The following is a 21,461-nucleotide window of genomic DNA, read 5'->3' on the forward strand; positions in this document are numbered from 1 at the left end:
TAACCCACTGGAGGATCGAGGTATGACTCTACTGCCCTCCTCTATTTTATTATACATTTATACTGAGACTTAGGTCTTTTTTTTTCAAATAAACACATGTACACAAAATATATACAGTACCAGTCAAAAGTCTGGACACACCTACTCATTCAAGGGTTTTTCTTTGTTTTTTCTTTGACTATTTTCTACATTGTAGAATAATAGTGAAGACATCAACACTATGAAATAACACACATGGAATCATGTAGTAACCAGACCAGTGTTAAACATACATTCTATTTTAGATTCTTCAATGTATCCAGTCTTTGCCTTGATGACAGCGTTGCCCACTACTACTGTAGCCCCTCCACTCTAAAACGCTAGACCGGTAGTGTATATATGAGTACTACTATAGCCCCTCCACTCTAAAACGCTAGACCGGTAGTGTATATATGAGTACTACTGTAGCCCCTCCACTCTAAAACGCTAGACCGGTAGTGTATATATGAGTACTACTGTAGCCCCTCCACTCTAAAACGCTAGACCGGTAGTGTATATATGTGTACTACTGTAGCCCCTCCACTCTAAAACGCTAGACCGGTAGTGTATATATGTGTACTACTGTAGCCCCTCCACTCTAAAACGCTAGACCGGTAGTGTATATATGAGTACTACTGTAGCCCCCTCCACTCTAAAACGCTAGACCGGTAGTGTATATATGAGTACTACTGTAGCCCCTCCACTCTAAAACGCTAAACCGGTAGTGTATATATGAGTACTACTATAGCCCCTCCACTCTAAAATGCTAGACCGGTAGTGTATATATAAGTACTACTATAGCCCCTCCACTCTAAAACGCTAGACCGGTAGTGTATATATGAGTACTACTGTAGCCCCTCCACTCTAAAACGTTAGACCGGTAGTGTATATATGAGTACTACTATAGCCCCTCCACTCTAAAACGTTAGACCGGTAGTGTATATATGAGTACTACTGTAGCCCCTCCACTCTAAAACGTTAGACCGGTAGTGTATATATGAGTACTACTGTAGCCCCTCCACTCTAAAACGTTAGACCGGTAGTGTATATATGAGTACTACTGTAGCCCCTCCACTCTAAAACATTAGACCGGTAGTGTATATATGAGTACTACTATAGCCCCTCCACTCTAAAACGCTAGACCGGTAGTGTATATATGAGTACTACTATAGCCCCTCCACTCTAAAACGCTAGACCGGTAGTGTATATATGAGTACTACTATAGCCCCTCCACTCTAAAACGTTAGACCGGTAGTGTATATATGAGTACTACTATAGCCCCTCCACTCTAAAACGTTAGACCGGTAGTGTATATATGAGTACTACTGTAGCCCCTCCACTCTAAAACGTTAGACCGGTAGTGTATATATGAGTACTACTGTAGCCCCTCCACTCTAAAACGTTAGACCGGTAGTGTATATATGAGTACTACTGTAGCCCCTCCACTCTAAAACATTAGACCGGTAGTGTATATATGAGTACTACTATAGCCCCTCCACTCTAAAACGTTAGACCGGTAGTGTATATATGAGTACTACTGTAGCCCCTCCACTCTAAAACGTTAGACCGGTAGTGTATATATGAGTACTACTGTAGCCCCTCCACTCTAAAACATTAGACCGGTAGTGTATATATGAGTACTACTATAGCCCCTCCACTCTAAAACGCTAGACCGGTAGTGTATATATGAGTACTACTATAGCCCCTCCACTCTAAAACGTTAGACCGGTAGTGTATATATGAGTAGTACTATAGCACCTCCACTCTGAAACGTTAGACCGGTAGTGTATATATGAGTACTACTGTAGCCCCTCCACTCTAAAACGTTAGACCGGTAGTGTATATATGAGTACTACTGTAGCCCCTCCACTCTAAAACATTAGACCGGTAGTGTATATATGAGTACTACTATAGCCCCTCCACTCTAAAACGTTAGACCGGTAGTGTATATATGAGTACTACTGTAGCCCCTCCACTCTAAAACGTTAGACCGGTAGTGTATATATGAGTACTACTGTAGCCCCTCCACTCTAAAACGCTAGACCGGTAGTGTATATATGAGTACTACTATAGCCCCTCCACTCTAAAACGTTAGACCGGTAGTGTATATATGAGTACTACTATAGCCCCTCCACTCTAAAACGTTAGACCGGTAGTGTATATATGAGTACTACTATAGCCCCTCCACTCTAAAACGCTAGACCGGTAGTGTATATATGAGTACTACTATAGCCCCTCCACTCTAAAACGTTAGACCGGTAGTGTATATATGAGTAGTACTATAGCACCTCCACTCTGAAACGTTAGACCGGTAGTGTATATATGAGTACTACTGTAGCCCCTCCACTCTAAAACGTTAGACCGGTAGTGTATATATGAGTACTACTATAGCCCCTCCACTCTAAAACGCTAGACCGGTAGTGTATATATGAGTACTACTATAGCCCCTCCACTCTAAAACGCTAGACCGGTAGTGTATATATGAGTACTACTATAGCCCCTCCACTCTAAAACGTTAGACCGGTAGTGTATATATGAGTACTACTATAGCCCCTCCACTCTAAAACGTTAGACCGGTAGTGTATATATGAGTACTACTGTAGCCCCTCCACTCTAAAACGTTAGACCGGTAGTGTATATATGAGTACTACTGTAGCCCCTCCACTCTAAAACGTTAGACCGGTAGTGTATATATGAGTACTACTGTAGCCCCTCCACTCTAAAACATTAGACCGGTAGTGTATATATGAGTACTACTATAGCCCCTCCACTCTAAAACGCTAGACCGGTAGTGTATATATGAGTACTACTATAGCCCCTCCACTCTAAAACGTTAGACCGGTAGTGTATATATGAGTACTACTATAGCCCCTCCACTCTAAAACGCTAGACCGGTAGTGTATATATGAGTACTACTATAGCCCCTCCACTCTAAAACGCTAGACCGGTAGTGTATATATGAGTACTACTATAGCCCCTCCACTCTAAAACGCTAGACCGGTAGTGTATATATGAGTACTACTATAGCCCCTCCACTCTAAAACGTTAGACCGGTAGTGTATATATGAGTACTACTATAGCCCCTCCACTCTAAAACGTTAGACCGGTAGTGTATATATGAGTACTACTATAGCCCCTCCACTCTAAAACGCTAGACCGGTAGTGTATATATGAGTACTACTATAGCCCCTCCACTCTAAAACGTTAGACCGGTAGTGTATATATGAGTAGTACTATAGCACCTCCACTCTGAAACGTTAGACCGGTAGTGTATATATGAGTACTACTGTAGCCCCTCCACTCTAAAACGTTAGACCGGTAGTGTATATATGAGTACTACTATAGCCCCTCCACTCTAAAACGTTAGACCGGTAGTGTATATATGAGTACTACTATAGCCCCTCCACTCTAAAACGCTAGACCGGTAGTGTATATATGAGTACTACTATAGCCCCTCCACTCTAAAACGTTAGACCGGTAGTGTATATATGAGTACTACTATAGCCCCTCCACTCTAAAACGTTAGACCGGTAGTGTATATATGAGTACTACTATAGCCCCTCCACTCTAAAACGCTAGACCGGTAGTGTATATATGAGTACTACTATAGCACCTCCACTCTAAAACGCTAGACCGGTAGTGTATATATGAGTACTACTATAGCCCCTCCACTCTAAAACGCTAGACTGGTAGTGTGTATATATGAGTACTACTATAGCCCCTCCACTCTAAAACGTTTGACCCGTAGTGTATATATGAGTACTACTATAGCCCCTCTGAATCTAAAGTATTTCAGATCACCTAGATACCGTTTCCTTTTTCTTCAGGTAGTTTGTTTGGTCCTGTCTCTATGGCTCAACACTGTAATACAGCTCACTACAGAGTCACTGGACATGAAGGACCACCATTTCATTTCAGAGCTCAATCTCACTCACTTTCCCTCAGCAGAGAGCTGCTTCTGACTACTAGAATAACCCCTCTAAATCTATCACTCAGCAGAGAGAGCTGCTTCTGACTACTAGAATAACCCTTCTAAATCTATCACTCAGCAGAGAGCTGCTTCTGAGTACTAGAATAACCCCTCTAAATCTATCACTCAGCAGAGAGCTGCTTCTGACTACTAGAATAACCCTCTAAATCTATCACTCAGCAGAGAGCTGCTTCTGACTACTAGAATAACCCTCTAAATCTATCACTCAGCAGAGAGCTGCTTCTGACTACTAGAATAACCCTCTAAATGTATTACTTAGCAGAGAGCTGCTTCTGACTACTAGAATAACCCTCTAAATCTATCACTCAGCAGAGAGCTGCTTCTGACTACTAGAATAACCCTCTAAATCTATAACTCAGCAGAGAGCTGCTTCTGACTACTAGAATAACCCTCTAAATCTATAACTCAGCAGAGAGCTGCTTCTGACTACTAGAATAACCCTCTAAATCTATAACTCAGCAGAGAGCTGCTTCTGACTACTAGAATAACCCCTCTAAATCTATCACTCAGCAGAGAGCTGCTTCTGACTACTAGAATAACCCTCTAAATCTATAACTCGGCAGAGAGCTGCTTCTGACTACTAGAATAACCCTCTAAATCTATCACTCAGCAGAGAGCTGCTTCTGACTACTAGAATAACCCTCTAAATCTATCACTCAGCAGAGAGAGCTGCTTCTGACTACTAGAATAACCCTCTAAATCTATCACTCAGCAGAGAGCTGCTTCTGACTACTAGAATAACCCTCTAAATCTATAACTCAGCAGAGAGAGCTGCTTCTGACTACTAGAATAACCCTCTAAATCTATAACTCAGCAGAGAGCTGCTTCTGACTACTAGAATAACCCTCTAAATCTATAACTCAGCAGAGAGCTGCTTCTGACTACTAGAATAACCCTCTAAATCTATCACTCAGCAGAGAGCTGCTTCTGACTACTAGAATAACCCCTCTAAATCTATCACTCAGCAGAGAGAGCTGCTTCTGACTACTAGAATAACCCTCTAAATGTATTACTTAGCAGAGAGAGCTGCTTCTGAGTACTAGAATAACCCCTCTAAATCTATCACTCAGCAGAGAGCTGCTTCTGACTACTAGAATAACCCTCTAAATATATCACTCAGCAGAGAGAGCTGCTTCTGACTACTAGAATAACCCTCTAAATCTAATTAAATTGGAATCCCTTTGCCCTTGATCAAATATTAAACTCTTAAACTCTTTCAGATTATTGTGAATTTGAATCTGGTGATTTAGTGAGTGTTTTGTCATCTAGCTGTCTCATTCCATTGAGAATATCTAATGAATTTGAAGCTGGTGATTTAGTGAGTGTTTTGTCATCTAGCTGTCTCATTCCATTGAGAATATCTAATGAATTTGAATCTGGTGATTTAGTGAGTGTTTTGTCATCTAGCTGTCTCATTCCATTGAAAATATCTAATGAATTTGAAAGCATTTCCCTGTCGTTGATGATAGTGTCTGTGACTCTCTGTGTTGTTGTGTTGTCCAAGTATAGAGAAGAAGAGTTAACAGAATGTTCTGGAATAGAATAGAACTCTTGGAATGTTTCCCTCTGAACTATGAGAGCAGGGTAAACATTTCATCACCTCTAGACGGGTGGTGACTTTCCCTCTGAACTATGAGAGCAGGGTAAACATTTCATCACCTCTAGACGGGTGGTGTCTTTCCCTCTGAACTATGAGAGCAGGGTAAACATTTCATCACCTCTAGACGGGTGGTGTCTTTCCCTCTGAACTATGAGAGCAGGTTAATAGACATTTCATCATCTCTAGACGGGTGGTGTCTTTCCCTCTGAACTATGAGAGCAGGTTAATAAACATTTCATCACCTCTAGACGGGTGGTGTCTTTCCCTCTGAACTATGAGAGCAGGTTAATAAACATTACATCATCTCTAGACGGGTGGTGTCTTTCCCTCTGAACTATGAGAGCAGGGTAAACATTTCATCACCTCTAGACGGGTGGTGTCTTTCCCTCTGAACTATGAGAGCAGGGTAATAAACATTTCATCATCTCTAGACGGGTGGTGTCTTTCCCTCTGAACTATGAGAGCAGGGTAAACATTTCATCACCTCTAGACGGGTGGTGTCTTTCCCTCTGAACTATGAGAGCAGGGTAAACATTTCATCACCTCTAGACGGGTGGTGTCTTTCCCTCTGAACTATGAGAGCAGGGTAAACATTTCATCACCTCTTTACGTGTGGTGTCTTTCCCTCTGAACTATGAGAGCAGGGTAAACATTTCATCACCTCTAGATGGGTGGTGTCTTTCCCTCTGAACTATGAGAGCAGGTTAATAAACATTTCATCACCTCTAGACGGGTGGTGTCTTTCCCTCTGAACTATGAGAGCAGGGTAAACATTTCATCACCTCTAGACCGGTGGTGTCTTTCCCTCTGAACTATGAGAGCAGGTTAATAAACATTTCATCACCTCTAGACGGGTGGTGTCTTTCCCTCTGAACTATGAGAGCAGGGTAAACATTTCATCACCTCTAGACGGGTGGTGTCTTTCCCTCTGAACTATGAGAGCAGGGTAAACATTTCATCACCTCTAGACGGGTGGTGTCTTTTCAACTCACATCAATTAAAGAGACGCTAAAATATCCTGCGTCTCTCAGATTTACGAGCAAAATTTGTCCTCATGTAACATGTGTCGTCAAGAGACAGTGGAGTTGTACAATCTGTCTTTACACAAACGCTAAGCGGCCTGCATTAGAATGAACACTGAGTGTCTGTGTGAACAGAGCTGTAGTTTCTTTCCCGCGTAGCTCCCCTCGGCAGGTCAGGGAAAATGAAGGCAGTGAATTGAAATCCCCAGTCTGTCTGATATCGTGGTTCTTGTATTGCCAAATGACTAAGTGTTGTTTTCCATTCTGCTGTTTTCTCCAGGAATCACCTCCCTGGGAACACAGTTCGCCAAACTCCCGAAGGGACTCAAGCATTTAAACTTTTCCAAAACCTCATTGTCACCCAAAGGTAATGACTGGAGTTTCTCACATTCTGACACTTGCATGGAAAACCTATATTCAACTTCCTTACCATGAACCACAGACAGTTCTCTGTTTAACATCCACAGACAGTTCTCTGATGTTTAACATCCACAGACAGTTCTCTGATGTTTAACATCCACAGGGCTGTTCTCTGATGTTTAACATCCACAGACAGTTCTCTGATGTTTAACATCCACAGACAGTTCTCTGATGTTTAACATCCACAGACAGTTCTCTGATGTTTAACATCCACAGACAGTTCTCTGATGTTTAACATCCACAGACAGTTCTCTGATGTTTAACATCCACAGGGCTGTTCTCTGATGTTTAACATCCACAGACAGTTCTCTGATGTTTAACATCCACAGACAGTTCTCTGATGTTTAACATCCACAGACAGTTCTCTGATGTTTAACATCCACAGACAGTTCTCTGATGTTTAACATCCACAGGGCTGTTCTCTGATGTTTAACATCCACAGACAGTTCTCTGATGTTTAACATCCACAGGGCTGCTCTCTGATGTTTAACATCCACAGACAGTTCTCTGATGTTTAACATCCACAGACAGCTCTCTGATGTTTAACATCCACAGACAGTTCTCTGATGTTTAACATCCACAGACAGTTCTCTGATGTTTAACATCCACAGGGCTGTTCTCTGATGTTTAACATCCACAGGGCTGCTCTCTGATGTTTAACATCCACAGGGCTGCTCTCTGATGTTTAACATCCACAGACAGTTCTCTGATGTTTAACATCCACAGACAGTTCTCTGATGTTTAACATCCACAGACAGTTCTCTGATGTTTAACATCCACAGACAGTTCTCTGATGTTTAACATCCACAGACAGTTCTCTGATGTTTAACATCCACAGACAGTTCTCTGATGTTTAACATCCACAGACAGTTCTCTGATGTTTAACATCCACAGACAGTTCTCTGATGTTTAACATCCACAGACAGTTCTCTGATGTTTAACATCCACAGACAGTTCTCTGATGTTTAACATCCACAGACAGTTCTCTGATGTTTAACATCCACAGGGCTGCTCTCTGATGTTTAACATCCACAGGGCTGCTCTCTGATGTTTAACATCCACAGGGCTGCTCTCTGATGTTTAACATCCACAGACAGTTCTCTGATGTTTAACATCCACAGGGCTGCTCTCTGATGTTTAACATCCACAGACAGTTCTCTGATGTTTAACATCCACAGACAGTTCTCTGATGTTTAACATCCACAGGGCTGCTCTCTGATGTTTAACATCCACAGGGCTGCTCTCTGATGTTTAACATCCACAGGGCTGCTCTCTGAAGTTTAACATCCACAGGGCTGCTCTCTGTTTAACATCCACAGGGCTGCTCTCTGATGTTTAACATCCACAGGGCTGCTCTCTGATGTTTAACATCCACAGGGCTGCTCTCTGATGTTTAACATCCACAGGGCTGCTCTCTGATGTTTAACATCCACAGACAGTTCTCTGATGTTTAACATCCACAGGGCTGCTCTCTGATGTTTAACATCCACAGGGCTGCTCTCTGATGTTTAACATCCACAGACAATTATCTAATGTTTAACATCCACAGGGCTGCTCTCTGTTTAACATCCACAGGGCTGCTCTCTGTTTAACATCCACAGACAATTCTCTAATGTTTAACATCCACAGGGCTGCTCTCTGTTTAACATCCACAGGGCTGCTCTCTGTTTAACATCCACAGACAATTCTCTAATGTTTAACATCCACAGGGCTGCTCTCTGTTTAACATCCACAGGGCTGCTCTCTGTTTAACATCCACAGACAGTTCTCTGATGTTTAACATCCACAGGGCTGCTCTCTAATGTTTAACATCCACAGGGCTGCTCTCTAATGTTTAACATCCACAGGGCTGCTCTCTGATGTTTAACATCCACAGACAGTTCTCTGATGTTTAACATCCACAGGGCTGCTCTCTGATGTTTAACATCCACAGACAGTTCTCTGATGTTTAACATCCACAGGGCTGCTCTCTAATGTTTAACATCCACAGGGCTGCTCTCTGTTTAACATCCACAGGGCTGCTCTCTGTTTAACATCCACAGACAGTTCTCTGATGTTTAACATCCACAGGGCTGCTCTCTAATGTTTAACATCCACAGGGCTGCTCTCTAATGTTTAACATCCACAGGGCTGCTTGCTGTGAAATCATTTCTCTTTTTGATGTATGAGAGATATAGGAGAACAATCAGGTCTGCATGACTTATATTGTTGTTGATATTGTTGTTGATATTGTTGTTGATATTGTTGTCTATATTGTTGTCTATATTGTTTATATTGTTGTCTATAATGTTGTTTACATTGTTGTCTATATTGTTTATATTGTTGTCTATATTGTTGTTTATATTGTTGTTTACATTGTTGTCGATATTGTTGTTTATATTGTTGTTTACATTGTTGTCTATATTGTTGTTAGGTTCAAAGTATTCACCAAAGGTTAAAGCACATTATAAACTGGGTGGTTCGAGCCCTGTATGCTGATTGACTGAAAGCCATGGTATATTTAAGCAATAATGGCCAATATACCACAGCTTAGGGCTTTTCATAGGCACAGCCCTTAGTCGTGGTATATTGGCCATATATCATAAACCCCTGAGGTGCCTTACTGCTGTTAGAAACTGGTTACCAACATAATTAGAGCAGTAAAAATAACTGTTTTGTCGTACCTGTGGTATACGGTCTGATACACTACGGCTGTCAGCCAATCAGCATTCAGGGCTCGAACCACCCAGTTTATAACAGACCGTATACCACAGGTACAATAAAACATGTATTTTTCCTGCTCTAACTACGTTGGTAACCAGTTTATAACAGCAATAAGGCACCTCAGGGGTTTGTGGTGTATGGTCAATATACCACGGATAAGGACTGTATCCAGGCACTCCGTGTTGCGTCGTGCTTTAAGAACAGCCCTTAGCCGTGGTATATAGGACACACCCCCTCGTGCCTTATTGCTTAGTTGAGCATCATCATAGGAGAGCAATTACTCAGTGTTCCTCTGTTCACACCTCTGATTAAACTGTTCACACCAACCAGCATGTTGTTAGTAATATAGCCCTAATTAATGACACTGTTACTGCAGAGGGAGGGAGCCTAAAGGAACAGCACTGTTACTGCAGAGGGAGGGAGTCTCTTGGAACAGCACTGTTACTGCAGAGGGAGGGAGTCTCTTGGAACAGCACTGTTACTGCAGAGGGAGGGAGTCTAATGGAACAGCACTGTTACTGCTCTCTCTCTCTCTCTCTCTCTCTCTCCTCCTCCCCCCCCCCTCTCTCTCTCTCTCTCTCTCTGTCTCTCTCTCTCTCTCTCTCTCTCTCTCTCTCTCTCTCTCTGTCTCTCTCTCTCTCTCTCTTTCTCTGTCATGGCCTGTAATGAATTGAGTTCCATAGATCCACTTTCGGCATGCTTCAGAATGCCCCCTAAGGCCTGGCATTTATCTGTCTATTGATTGGTTCTCCCAGGAGAGAGGCCAGTTCCTCAGAGTTCACACTGACTTATGGGAGTTTGATTCTGGGCAAGAGAGATCCCTCACTGTCTGTCTAACCCTCTATAGCCAGAGAGATCCCTCACTGTCTGTCTAACCCACTATAGGCAGGTAGATTGTTGACAGGCTGTCTAACTCTATAGCCAGGTAGATTGTTGACAGGCTGTCTAACCCACTATAGCCAGGTAGATTGTTGACAGGCTGTCTGACCCTCTATAGCCAGGTAGATTGTTGACAGGCTGTCTGACCCTCTATAGCCAGGTAGATTGTTGACAGGCTGTCTAACCCTCTATAGCCAGGTAAATTGTTGACAGGCTGTCTAACCCACTATAGCCAGGTAGATCTGTGTTTGATGTGACATTGTGCCACTAATAACCCTGGCAATGCTCATGTCCTACAGTATATGTGGCTCTTCACTGTGAGATATGACTGGTTGAGAATCAGGCCATGTGCTGACCTTCCTATTGTCTTCACTGTGTTACCTGGTGGTGATACCTGGTGGTGATACCTGGTGGTGTTACCTGGTAGTGTTACCTGGTGGTGATACCTGGTGGTGATACCTGGTGGGGATACCTGGTGGTGATACCTGGTGGTGTTACCTGATAGTGCTACCTGGTAGTGTTACCTGGTGGTGATACCTGGTGGTGATACCTGGTGGTGTTACCTGTTGTGTTACCTGGTTGTGTTACCTGGTGGTGATACCTGGTGGTGTTACCTGGTGGTGTTACCTGGTGGTGGTGATACCTGGTGGTGGTGATACCTGGTGGTGGTGATACCTGGTGGTGGTGATACCTGGTGGTGATGATACCTGGTTGTGTTACCTGGTGGTGATACCTAGTGGTGTTACCTGGTGGTGATACCTGGTGGTGATACCTGGTGGTGATACCTGGTGGTGATACCTGGTGGTGATACCTGGTGGTGATACCTGGTTGTGTTACCTGGTACTCAATGGCCTTCTCTGTACCCAGGGGTGAACAGGCCTATATTACTGTACATTATCTCTCTGTCTCTAACCATCCTCTAGCCCAGGGGTGTCAAAGTCAAATGGACGGAGGGCCAAATAAAAAAATCAGCTACAAGACGAGGGCCGGACTGTTCGAATGTTCATTGAAAAAAATTTAAATGACGCATATAGTCTAGTGAACCTAATTGAACCTACTGAAAACCTAACAAATATATTACAATATGATCAGATAAATAAAGCAATATTTTCTTATGGCTCTGTCAGTAATCTTTAATTTTCAACAGACACAAAAGACAAATTTCCTTTATATAAATATCCCCATAACATGAACATTAAATGAAAGAAACCGGTATTCAAGGCACCATCAGTAGACTATATTTTCTATTTTAGCAAAAGTGGGCTAAATTTACTTCAAAGAAAAAACAATAATAGCAATTTTCTATCATCCACTCAACTGAAATATTTTTAAAATATAATTGGATTGAAATACAAAAAAATAAAGTGCAAAAATCTATTAATCAAAAACAACACTTTGTTTAAGGAGAAGTAACATGCAGTGAAAACAAATATTAAATTTTAACTTTTAAACTTGAACTGAGTAAAAACTCTAAATATGTGATTGCACAGTAATGTTCACTTGTTTGAGGTTGAGGGTGATACTTGGTGGTGTCCCATCTTTTCCACAAGTTCATCAATGTTCGGGGTAAGGCTCTGAGCTGAAGAAATCCTCAGAATTGAGTGGAGGTGTTCAGCAGTAAGTCGACTTCTGTGTGATGTTTTGTTCAGGTTCATCAAAGAAAACAGTTGTTCACACAGGTATGTGCTGCCAAACATAGACAACGTTTGAGCAGCCTGGATGCGCAGCTGGGGCATTGTGCCGGGGAGGAAACGGGCGAACTCCGCAGCACCCACTGCCGCATATTTTGCCCTCAGTGCATCATTGCATTGGAGGTCAATCAACTCCATTTGGAGGTTTGGTGGTGAGCTTTCCACGTCAACAGCAAATGGGTTACCGAGCAGTTCCAACCTGCTTTTTTGTGCTTCAAAGTCAGCAAATCGGCGTCGAAAGTCAGCGGCAAGCATACCTATTTTATCAGCCAACTGTGTGCTCGGGAACGCACTGGTAGAGAGCTTCTCTTTCATGGTCTGGCAGCTGGGAAAGTGGCTCAAATTTTCTTTCCGCATCTGCGTCTCCCACAGAGTCAGTTTGGTTTTAAATGCCTTCACTGTACTGTACATATCAGAGATGACACGATCCCGACCCTGCAGCTGCAAGTTTATTGCATTCAGATGACTCGTAATGTCACACAGAAAAGCCATTTCACACAGAAACATTTCGTCTCGGAGTTGTGTTGTGTCTTTCCCTTTGCTGTCCAAGAACAGACAAATCTCCTCACGAAGCTCGAAACATCTTTGAAGCACCTTTCCCTGGCTTAGCCATCGCACCTCTGTGTGATAAGGCAAATCACCATGCTCCGTTTCTAACTCCGTCAGAAATGCCTTGAACTGGCGGTGATTCAAACCTTTGGCTCTGATAAAGTTAACTGTGCGCGTGATGATGCTCATTACATGCTCCATTTTCAAGGCTTTACCGCACAACGCTTCCTGGTGTATGATACAATGATAAGCTGTCAGCTCACCTGTCGCGTTTTCCTCTTGCATCTTTTCCCGTATCTTCGCCACCAGTCCGCTCCTGTGTCCACACATCGCAGGTGCTCCGTCGGTTGTCAAACCCACGAGTTTTTCCCAAGGCAGCTCCATCTCATTTACACATCTTGACACCTCTTCAAACAAATCATGCCCCGTAGTTGTGCCATGCATAGGACGTAAAGCCAAAAACTCCTCTGTCACGCTTAGGTTGGAGTCCACTCCGCGGATGAAAATTGACAACTGGGCAATGTCAGAAATGTCGGTGCTCTCATCCACAGCCAAGGAATATGCAATAAAATCTTTTCCCTTTTTCACAAGCTGCTCTTTTAGATTGATGGACAACTGGTCTACTCTCTCGGCAATGGTGTTTCTGCTCAGACTCACATTTAAAAAGAGTTGCCTTTTTTCTGGGCAAACTTCGTCACAAACTTTAATCATGCAGTTTTTGATGAAATCCCCCTCCGTAAATGGCCGGGCTGATTTAGCGATCTCTTCTGCCAAAATAAAACTGGCCTTGACAGCAGCCTGGCCTTGTGATTTGGCTTTTTTGAACAGAGCCTGTCGAGATTTGAGGCCTCGTTTTAATTCCTCTGCCTTTTGTAGCCTTTGTTCCATGTCCATATTCTTGTTTTTGTCCGCGTGTTTCGTTTCATAATGTCGTCTCAGATTATACTCTTTCAGTACCGCCACACTTTCTCCACACAGAAGACACACAGGTTTTCCAGCTACCTTCGTGAACATATACTCCGACTCCCACCTTGTTTGAAACCCCCGGTTCTCAGTATCCACCTTCCGTTTTGCCATTTTTGATGGGTATCTGAAAGTTAATTTTACTGTGATGCTGACGACTGCTGTGCCAATAAATATTGAAATGAAGCAGCCTACTGCTCGGTGCGTCACCTTTGCATTGTGGGAAATGTAGTATTGGTGCGTGTAAAAGATCTGCGGGCTGCCGGCTTGCTGCGGGCCGGTTCTAATAATAAATCAAGATCATCCCAGGGGCCGTAAAAAACCTTCTTGCGGGCCGGATGTGGCCCGCGGGCCTTGACTCTGACATATGTGCTCTAGCCTGTTCTCTGTTCCCAGGGGGGAACAGGCCTGTATTACTGTACATTATCTCTCTGTCTCTAACCATCCTCTAACCTGTTCTCTGTACCCAGGCCTGTATTACTGTACATTATCTCTCTGTCTCTAACCATCCTCTAACCTGTTCTCTGTTCCCAGGGGGGAACAGGCCTGTATTACTGTACATTATCTCTCTGTCTCTAACCATCCTCTAACCTGTTCTCTGTACCCAGGCCTGTATTACTTACTGTACATTATCTCTCTGTCTCTAACCATCCTCTACCCCTCTGTGTATTTTTCCAGGGGGGAACAGGCCTGTAATAATAACAGGTATTACCTGTTACCTATACATTACCTCTCTGTCTCCAACCATCCTCTACCCCTCTGTGTGTTGTTCCAGGGGGGAACAGGCCTGTATTACTGTACATTACCTCTCTGTCTCTAACCATCCTCTACCCCTCTGTGTGTTGTCCCAGGGGTGAACAGCCTTGCCCAGTCACTGAGTGCCAACCAGTCCATCCCCAGCACGCTCAGTCACCTGGACCTCTCAGGGAACTTACTGCGGGCAGACGACATCCCGGTAGGTGGCGACATGGTCACATCTGTCTTGGTCACTTCCTTAATAACAGAGTCATAATGGGTAGAGTTGAGAGGAGAAAGGGACGTTTTGTTCATTTGCACAGATATTGAAACAAGACTTAACTGAAGACGGGAGAGATCCAGCGGAACCAGGTCGTCTAGTCTTCACACACAGAGTCCTATTGCGACTTCTCCCCCTCCTCCGAGCCAGGGAGACGCACACAACCGCAGTCCAAATCACACTGACATCTAGCATCAATCATACCACATCGATTGTGTTCGCTAGTCTCTCTACCCAGCTCAGTGTTGATGCCTGTGTCTCTGTGGCGAGGCTGTAGTCAGCTGGGTTTAAATCAGTCATCTGACTCTGTAGGATCACCTTGTAGATCTTGACACACTGTGAGCTACTAGAGACTGATGGGAAGGTTGATGTCAGAGGACAAGTCCTTCTGATTGGCTTAAAGGGTGATGGATTAGAAGCCTTCACTTTCTGAGACCGTCAGGCCTGATGTAGCTTTGTTCAGGGGTTCCCATGGGAACGCATGCCCATACACACACACACACACACACACACCACACACACATACACACACACACACACATCTGATGACCTCAGTGCTCTCAGTATAGCTGTTGATCACAATCTTGAAGGGTCACCCATGACAACCCCTGACAAGAGATACAATGGCCTTCAGAGAAATAACTATACGTTGGCAGGAAGCATTATTACCTGTTACCTATAGACAGCATCAGGCCATAATTTATCCAGACAGTATTACCTGTTACCTATAGACAGCATCAGGCCATCATTTATCCAGACAGTATCACCTGTTACCTATAGACAGCATCAGGCCATCATTTATCCAGACAGTATCACCCTGTTACCTATAGACCATCATTTATCCAGACAGTATCACCTGTTACCTATAGACCATCATTTATCCAGAGAGTATTACCTGTTACCTATAGACAGCATCAGGCCATCATTTATCCAGACAGTATCACCTGTTACCTATAGACCATCATTTATTCAGACAGTATTACCTGTTACCTATAGACAGCATCAGGCCATCATTTATCCAGACAGTATCACCTGTTACCTATAGAGAGCATCAGACCATCATTTATCCAGACAGTATCACCTGTTACCTATAGACAGTATCAGACCATCATTTAACCAGACAGTATTACCTGTTACCTATAGACCATCATTTATCCATTCAGACAGTATTACCTGTTACCTATAGACAGCATCAGGCCATCATTTATCCAGACAGTATTACCTGTTACCTATAGACCATCATTTATCCATTCAGACAGTATTACCTGTTACCTATAGACAGCATCAGACCATCATTTATCCAGACAGTACCGCCTGTTACCTATAGACAGCATCAGGCCATCATTTATCCAGACAGTATTACCTGTTACCTATAGACAGCATCACCATAATTTATCCAGACAGTATTACCTGTTACCTATAGACCATCATTTATCCAGACAGTATTACCTGTTACCTATAGACAGCATCAGGCCATCATTTTTCCAGACAGTATTACCTGTTACCTATAGACAGCATCAGGCCATCATTTTTCCAGACAGTATTACCTGTTACCTATAGACAGCATCAGGCCATTATTTATCCATCCAGACAGTATCACCTGTTACCTATAGACAGCATCAGGCCATCATTTATCCAGACAGTATTACCTGTTACCTATAGACAGCATCACCATCATTTATCCAGACAGTATTACCTGTTACCTATAGACCATCATTTATCCAGACAGTATCACCTGTTACCTATAGACAGTATCAGACCATCATTTAACCAGACAGTATTACCTGTTACCTATAGACCATCATTTATCCAGACAGTATTACCTGTTACCTATAGACAGCATCAGGCCATCATTTATCCAGACAGTATTACCTGTTACCTATAGACCATCATTTATCCATTCAGACAGTATTACCTGTTACCTATAGACAGCATCAGACCATCATTTATCCAGACAGTATTACCTGTTACCAATAGACCATCATTTATCCAGACAGTATTACCTGTTACCTATAGACAGCATCAGACCATCATTTATCCAGACAGTACCACCCTGTTACCTATAGACCATCATTTATCCAGACAGTATCACCTGTTACCTATAGACAGCATCAGGCCATCATTTATCCAGACAGTATTACCTGTTACCTATAGACAGCATCACCATCATTTATCCAGACAGTATTACCTGTTACCTATAGACCATCATTTATCCAGACAGTATTACCTGTTACCTATAGACAGCATCAGGCCATCATTTTTCCAGACAGTATTACCTGTTACCTTTAGACCATCATTTATCAAGACAGTATCACCTGTTACCTATAGACAGCATCAGGCCATCATTTATCCAGACAGTATTACCCTGTTACCTATAGACAGCATCAGGCCATTATTTATCCATCCAGACAGTATCACCTGTTACCTATAGACAGCATCAGGCCATCATTTATCCAGACAGTATTACCTGTTACCTTTAGACCATCATTTATCAAGACAGTATCACCTGTTACCTATAGACAGCATCAGGCCATCATTTATCCAGACAGTATCACCCTGTTACCTATAGACAGCATCAGGCCATTATTTATCCATCCAGACAGTATCACCTGTTACCTATAGACAGCATCAGGCCATCATTTATCCAGACAGTATTACCTGTTACCTATAGACAGCATCAGGCCATCATTTATCCAGACAGTATCACCATGTTACCTATAGACAGCATCAGGCCATCATTTGTCCATCCAGACTGTCTTGTTGCTAAAACGTGTTTTTTTCCTCCATTTTTCTACCAGCATTTCTACCATTTCCTGGGCCAACCCAACAGCCTGACGACTCTGGACCTGTCCAACACAGACTGCTCTCTGGACCTGGTGAGTGAGACAATAGTCTGGTGTGCATTTCCTGTGTGTGTGTGTGTGTGTGTGTGTGATGGGTGTGTGTGTGTGTGTGTGTGTGTGTGTGTGTGTGTGTGTGTGTGTGTGTGTGTGTGTGTGTGTGTGTGTGTGTGTGTGTGTGTGTGTGTGTGTGTGTGTGTGTGTGTTAGAAGTGTTTTCAATGTCTTGGTAAGTGGCAATATTTAACAAAGTTTAAACTACTTTTTTAGGCGACAGTGGTCTGCGCGCAGGCAACAGGCAGGTTGATTGACAGGTCCGGTCGCCTAGTGATGGATTTTAATCCCGCTTCAGAAGCGGCATTACTTTACAGACAAGTGAAATGGCGTTCATGTCTCCAGAGAAGGTTTCGTGTCGGCGTTTAAATAGCCGTAGTGTCGCCTACCCTAAAAGACAAAACAAACAGGCCGTAACCAAGGTGTTTCCGAGGAGCGACGTACCAGGATATCTGAATAGACTCATCGATACAGCCTACTGTAGTTTCATATGAGGAGACAAAAACACCACCGCCCACTCAGAGGGAGGGAGGGAGAGGAGGGGCAGGCAGAACAATGTGCATTTATCTGGTAATCTGTGTCTCACTAAGTATGAACTGTGTTGCCCTGCAAAGTCACCTAAAGTAACCCTAAAGTTACCCTAAAGTTACCCTAAAGTTACCTAAAGTAACCCTAAAGTTACCTAAAGTTACCTAAAGTAACCCTAAAGTAACCCTAAAGTAACCCTAAAGTTACCCTAAAGTTACCCTAAAGTTACCTAAAGTAACCCTAAAGTAACCCTAAAGTTACCTAAAGTTACCTAAAGTTACCTAAAGTTACCCTAAAGTTACCTAAAGTTACCCTAAAGTTACCTAAAGTTACCCTAAAGTTACCCTAAAGTTACCCTGCAAAGTCACCTAAAGTTACCCTAAAGTTACCCTAAAGTTACCCTAAAGTTACCCTAAAGTCACCTAAAGTTACCCTAAAGTTACCCTAAAGTTACCCTAAAGTAACCCGAAAGTAACCCGAAAGTAACCCGAAAGTAACCCGAAAGTAACCCTAAAGTAACCCTAAAGTAACCCTAAAGTTACCCTAAAGTTACCCTAAAGTTACCTAAAGTTACCCTAAAGTTACCCTAAAGTAACCCTAAAGTTACCCTAAAGTTACCCTAAAGTTCGCCTCTTCCTCTCTGGTTTTATAGCCATATATTGTAGTTAGACTGTAACATGGAAAATTATGTTTTGTGCTAACGGCACTGATTTTAATTATGTGTGGGGGGGAGATAAAACATTTGGTTATGGATTTTTCTGAACATTAAGGATCCCAACTTCGTTTAAATGTTTTTTTAACTGGTTTGCTCCAAAGCCACGGGCCTTACCAGAACGTTTGATCAGTGATACATTGTAACCACTCCCATGAACCACCATGTCCAATGGGCCTTACCAGAACGTTTGATCAGTGATACATTGTAACCACTCCCATGAACCACCATGTCCAATGGGCCTTACCAGAACGTTTGATCAGTGATACATTGTAACCTCTCCCATGAACCACCATGTCCCATGGGCCTTACCAGAACCACCATGTCCAATGGGCCTTACCAGAACGTTTGATCAGTGATACATTGTAACCACTCCCATGAACCACCATGTCCAATGGGCCTTACCAGAACGTTTGATCAGTGATACATTGTAACCACTCCCATGAACCACCATGTCCAATGGGCCTTACCAGAACGTTTGATCAGTGATACATTGTAACCACTCCCATGAACCACCATGTCCAATGGCCAGATGGTGTTGTATCAAACAGGATAGACTAACATGCTGACCCAACTGGCCACGTTGCGTGCGTGAGCATTGCAAAATAAATGTACACATACATGTCATTCAGTCATTTCATCCAAGTCCCTCCGTGTGTTAATGGCTAATGGCTAATGGCTAAAGCTGCTATCTGTGCTAATCCACTCCTCTGTATTATAGGTCTGTTAATGCTAATGGCTAATGGCTAAAGCTGGTATCTGTGCTAATCCACTCCTCTGTATTATAGTTGTGTTAATGGCTAATGGCTAATGGCTAAAGCTGCTATCTGTGCTAATCCACTCCTCTGTATTATAGGTGTGTTAATGCTAATGGCTAAAGCTGGTATCTGTGCTAATCCACTCCGTAGTATTGTAGGTGTGTTAATGCTAATGGCTAATGGCTATTGGCTAAAGCTGGTATCTGTGCTAAACCACTCCTCTGTATTATAGGTGTCTTAATGCTAATGGCTAATGCTATTGGCTAAAGCTGGTATCTGTGCTAATCCACTCCTCTGTATTATAGGTCTGTTAATGCTAATAGCTAATGCTAATAACTGTTCTAACCAATTCCTCTGTATTCCAGGTGTGTTCTGCTCTCCTGAGGGGCTCCGTCCAGAACCTCTCTGTCCTCAACATGTCCAAGAGTGTATTTGCACATAGGTGAGACCCACGACATCCCATAATATAACAACCAGCAGTAGAGTACCACAGACCCTCTGCCTCAGCCATGGGGTCATCTCATCTTATCATAATACATCTCTTTTAGTCCTAGCATTATCTCATGTAGCTCATTCATTTGATCTCCACACATGGCCCAGTTGGTCACAAAGTGTTAGTTCTTGTATGGCTGCCACCAAAGACCCCATGTTGTGGCTTTGCAGCTGTATTCAGATTGTAATGTATTTAAATATGAATATATTAATATTTAGCTGGTCTGTGGGTGGTTGTCATTTATCAATGTGTCCGAACTCAGGAGGATTGATAGCTGTTAATTAGAGAAGCTGTCTGATGAGAACTTTTCTCAACTAGCCTACCTGGTTAAATAAAGGTCAAATTTAAAAAAAAAATGTTTTATATGATTTAATTTTCTGTTTTAATAATATCAATTCAATTCCCAGAGAGGCAATTACTGTAGAAACAACAACACAAAACTAAACTTTAAATGTTCCCAACCACGATTGACCCTGGATAATTAGATTAATATAAACAATTGATTCTTAAAAGTGGTAAAGCAATAGAATGGGAAAAGTTTTACCAGACTAGATACTTATCAATCAAACATTTATTTTTGAAAAATACTCATAAACAAATACAAGAACATGTTTCAGTACAATACAATATGAAAAAAGATATAGATTTATTCAATGTCAATGCCGAAAAGGCTTTCGACCATCTTGAATTGGCTATTCGCTTCAAAACTTTGGAAGCTTTCAACTTTCCAGATGAAATAATGCATTTTTATAAAAATGATGAAATTGCTTTAGAATGGGGCACAAGACAAGGATGTTCTCTCTCCCCCCTCCTGTTTGCACTGGCAATTGAACCGCTTGCAGAAAGAATTAGACAGGACGCAAACGTAGCAGGTATCATCAGTATTGGTAAACATTAGTATAAACTAAACTTATTTGCAGACAATCTCCTGATATACCTGATCAATATTGAAAACTCAATGCCCCCCCCCTCCCCTGCTAAAAATATTTTCAGAATACTCTAAAATCTTAGGATATAAAATGTACGTGGGAAAAAAACTGCAATCTTTTAAGTAGACTACAAAAAATATCAAACACTTAGGATGCTTAATAAGTGACAACAAACAACACATTTATAAAGATAACTTTATCCCTTTACTAAACAATATGAAAGCAGACCTAATTAAATGGAACAATATTCCCATAAATCTAACAGGAAGAATAAACCTCTTCAGAATGGCAACGTTT

General features: G+C 42.4%; 1 protein-coding gene across 1 annotated transcript in view; it reads left to right on the forward strand.

The window, feature by feature from the left end:
- LOC139419375 (F-actin-uncapping protein LRRC16A-like) overlaps nt 1–21,461 on the forward strand; it is a 211,833-nt gene that overhangs the window by 114,323 nt on the left and 76,049 nt on the right. The window contains exons 11-15 of the mRNA XM_071169322.1: nt 1–20; nt 6,912–6,998; nt 14,688–14,791; nt 17,650–17,727; nt 20,108–20,184. The exon at nt 1–20 is cut by the window's left edge and continues 75 nt beyond it. Of these exons, the coding sequence (XP_071025423.1) occupies nt 1–20; nt 6,912–6,998; nt 14,688–14,791; nt 17,650–17,727; nt 20,108–20,184 (366 nt within the window). The remainder of the gene's footprint in view (nt 21–6,911; nt 6,999–14,687; nt 14,792–17,649; nt 17,728–20,107; nt 20,185–21,461) is intronic.

This window comes from Oncorhynchus clarkii, chromosome 2, assembly GCF_045791955.1.
Source record: "Oncorhynchus clarkii lewisi isolate Uvic-CL-2024 chromosome 2, UVic_Ocla_1.0, whole genome shotgun sequence".
Taxonomy (NCBI): domain Eukaryota; kingdom Metazoa; phylum Chordata; class Actinopteri; order Salmoniformes; family Salmonidae; genus Oncorhynchus; species Oncorhynchus clarkii.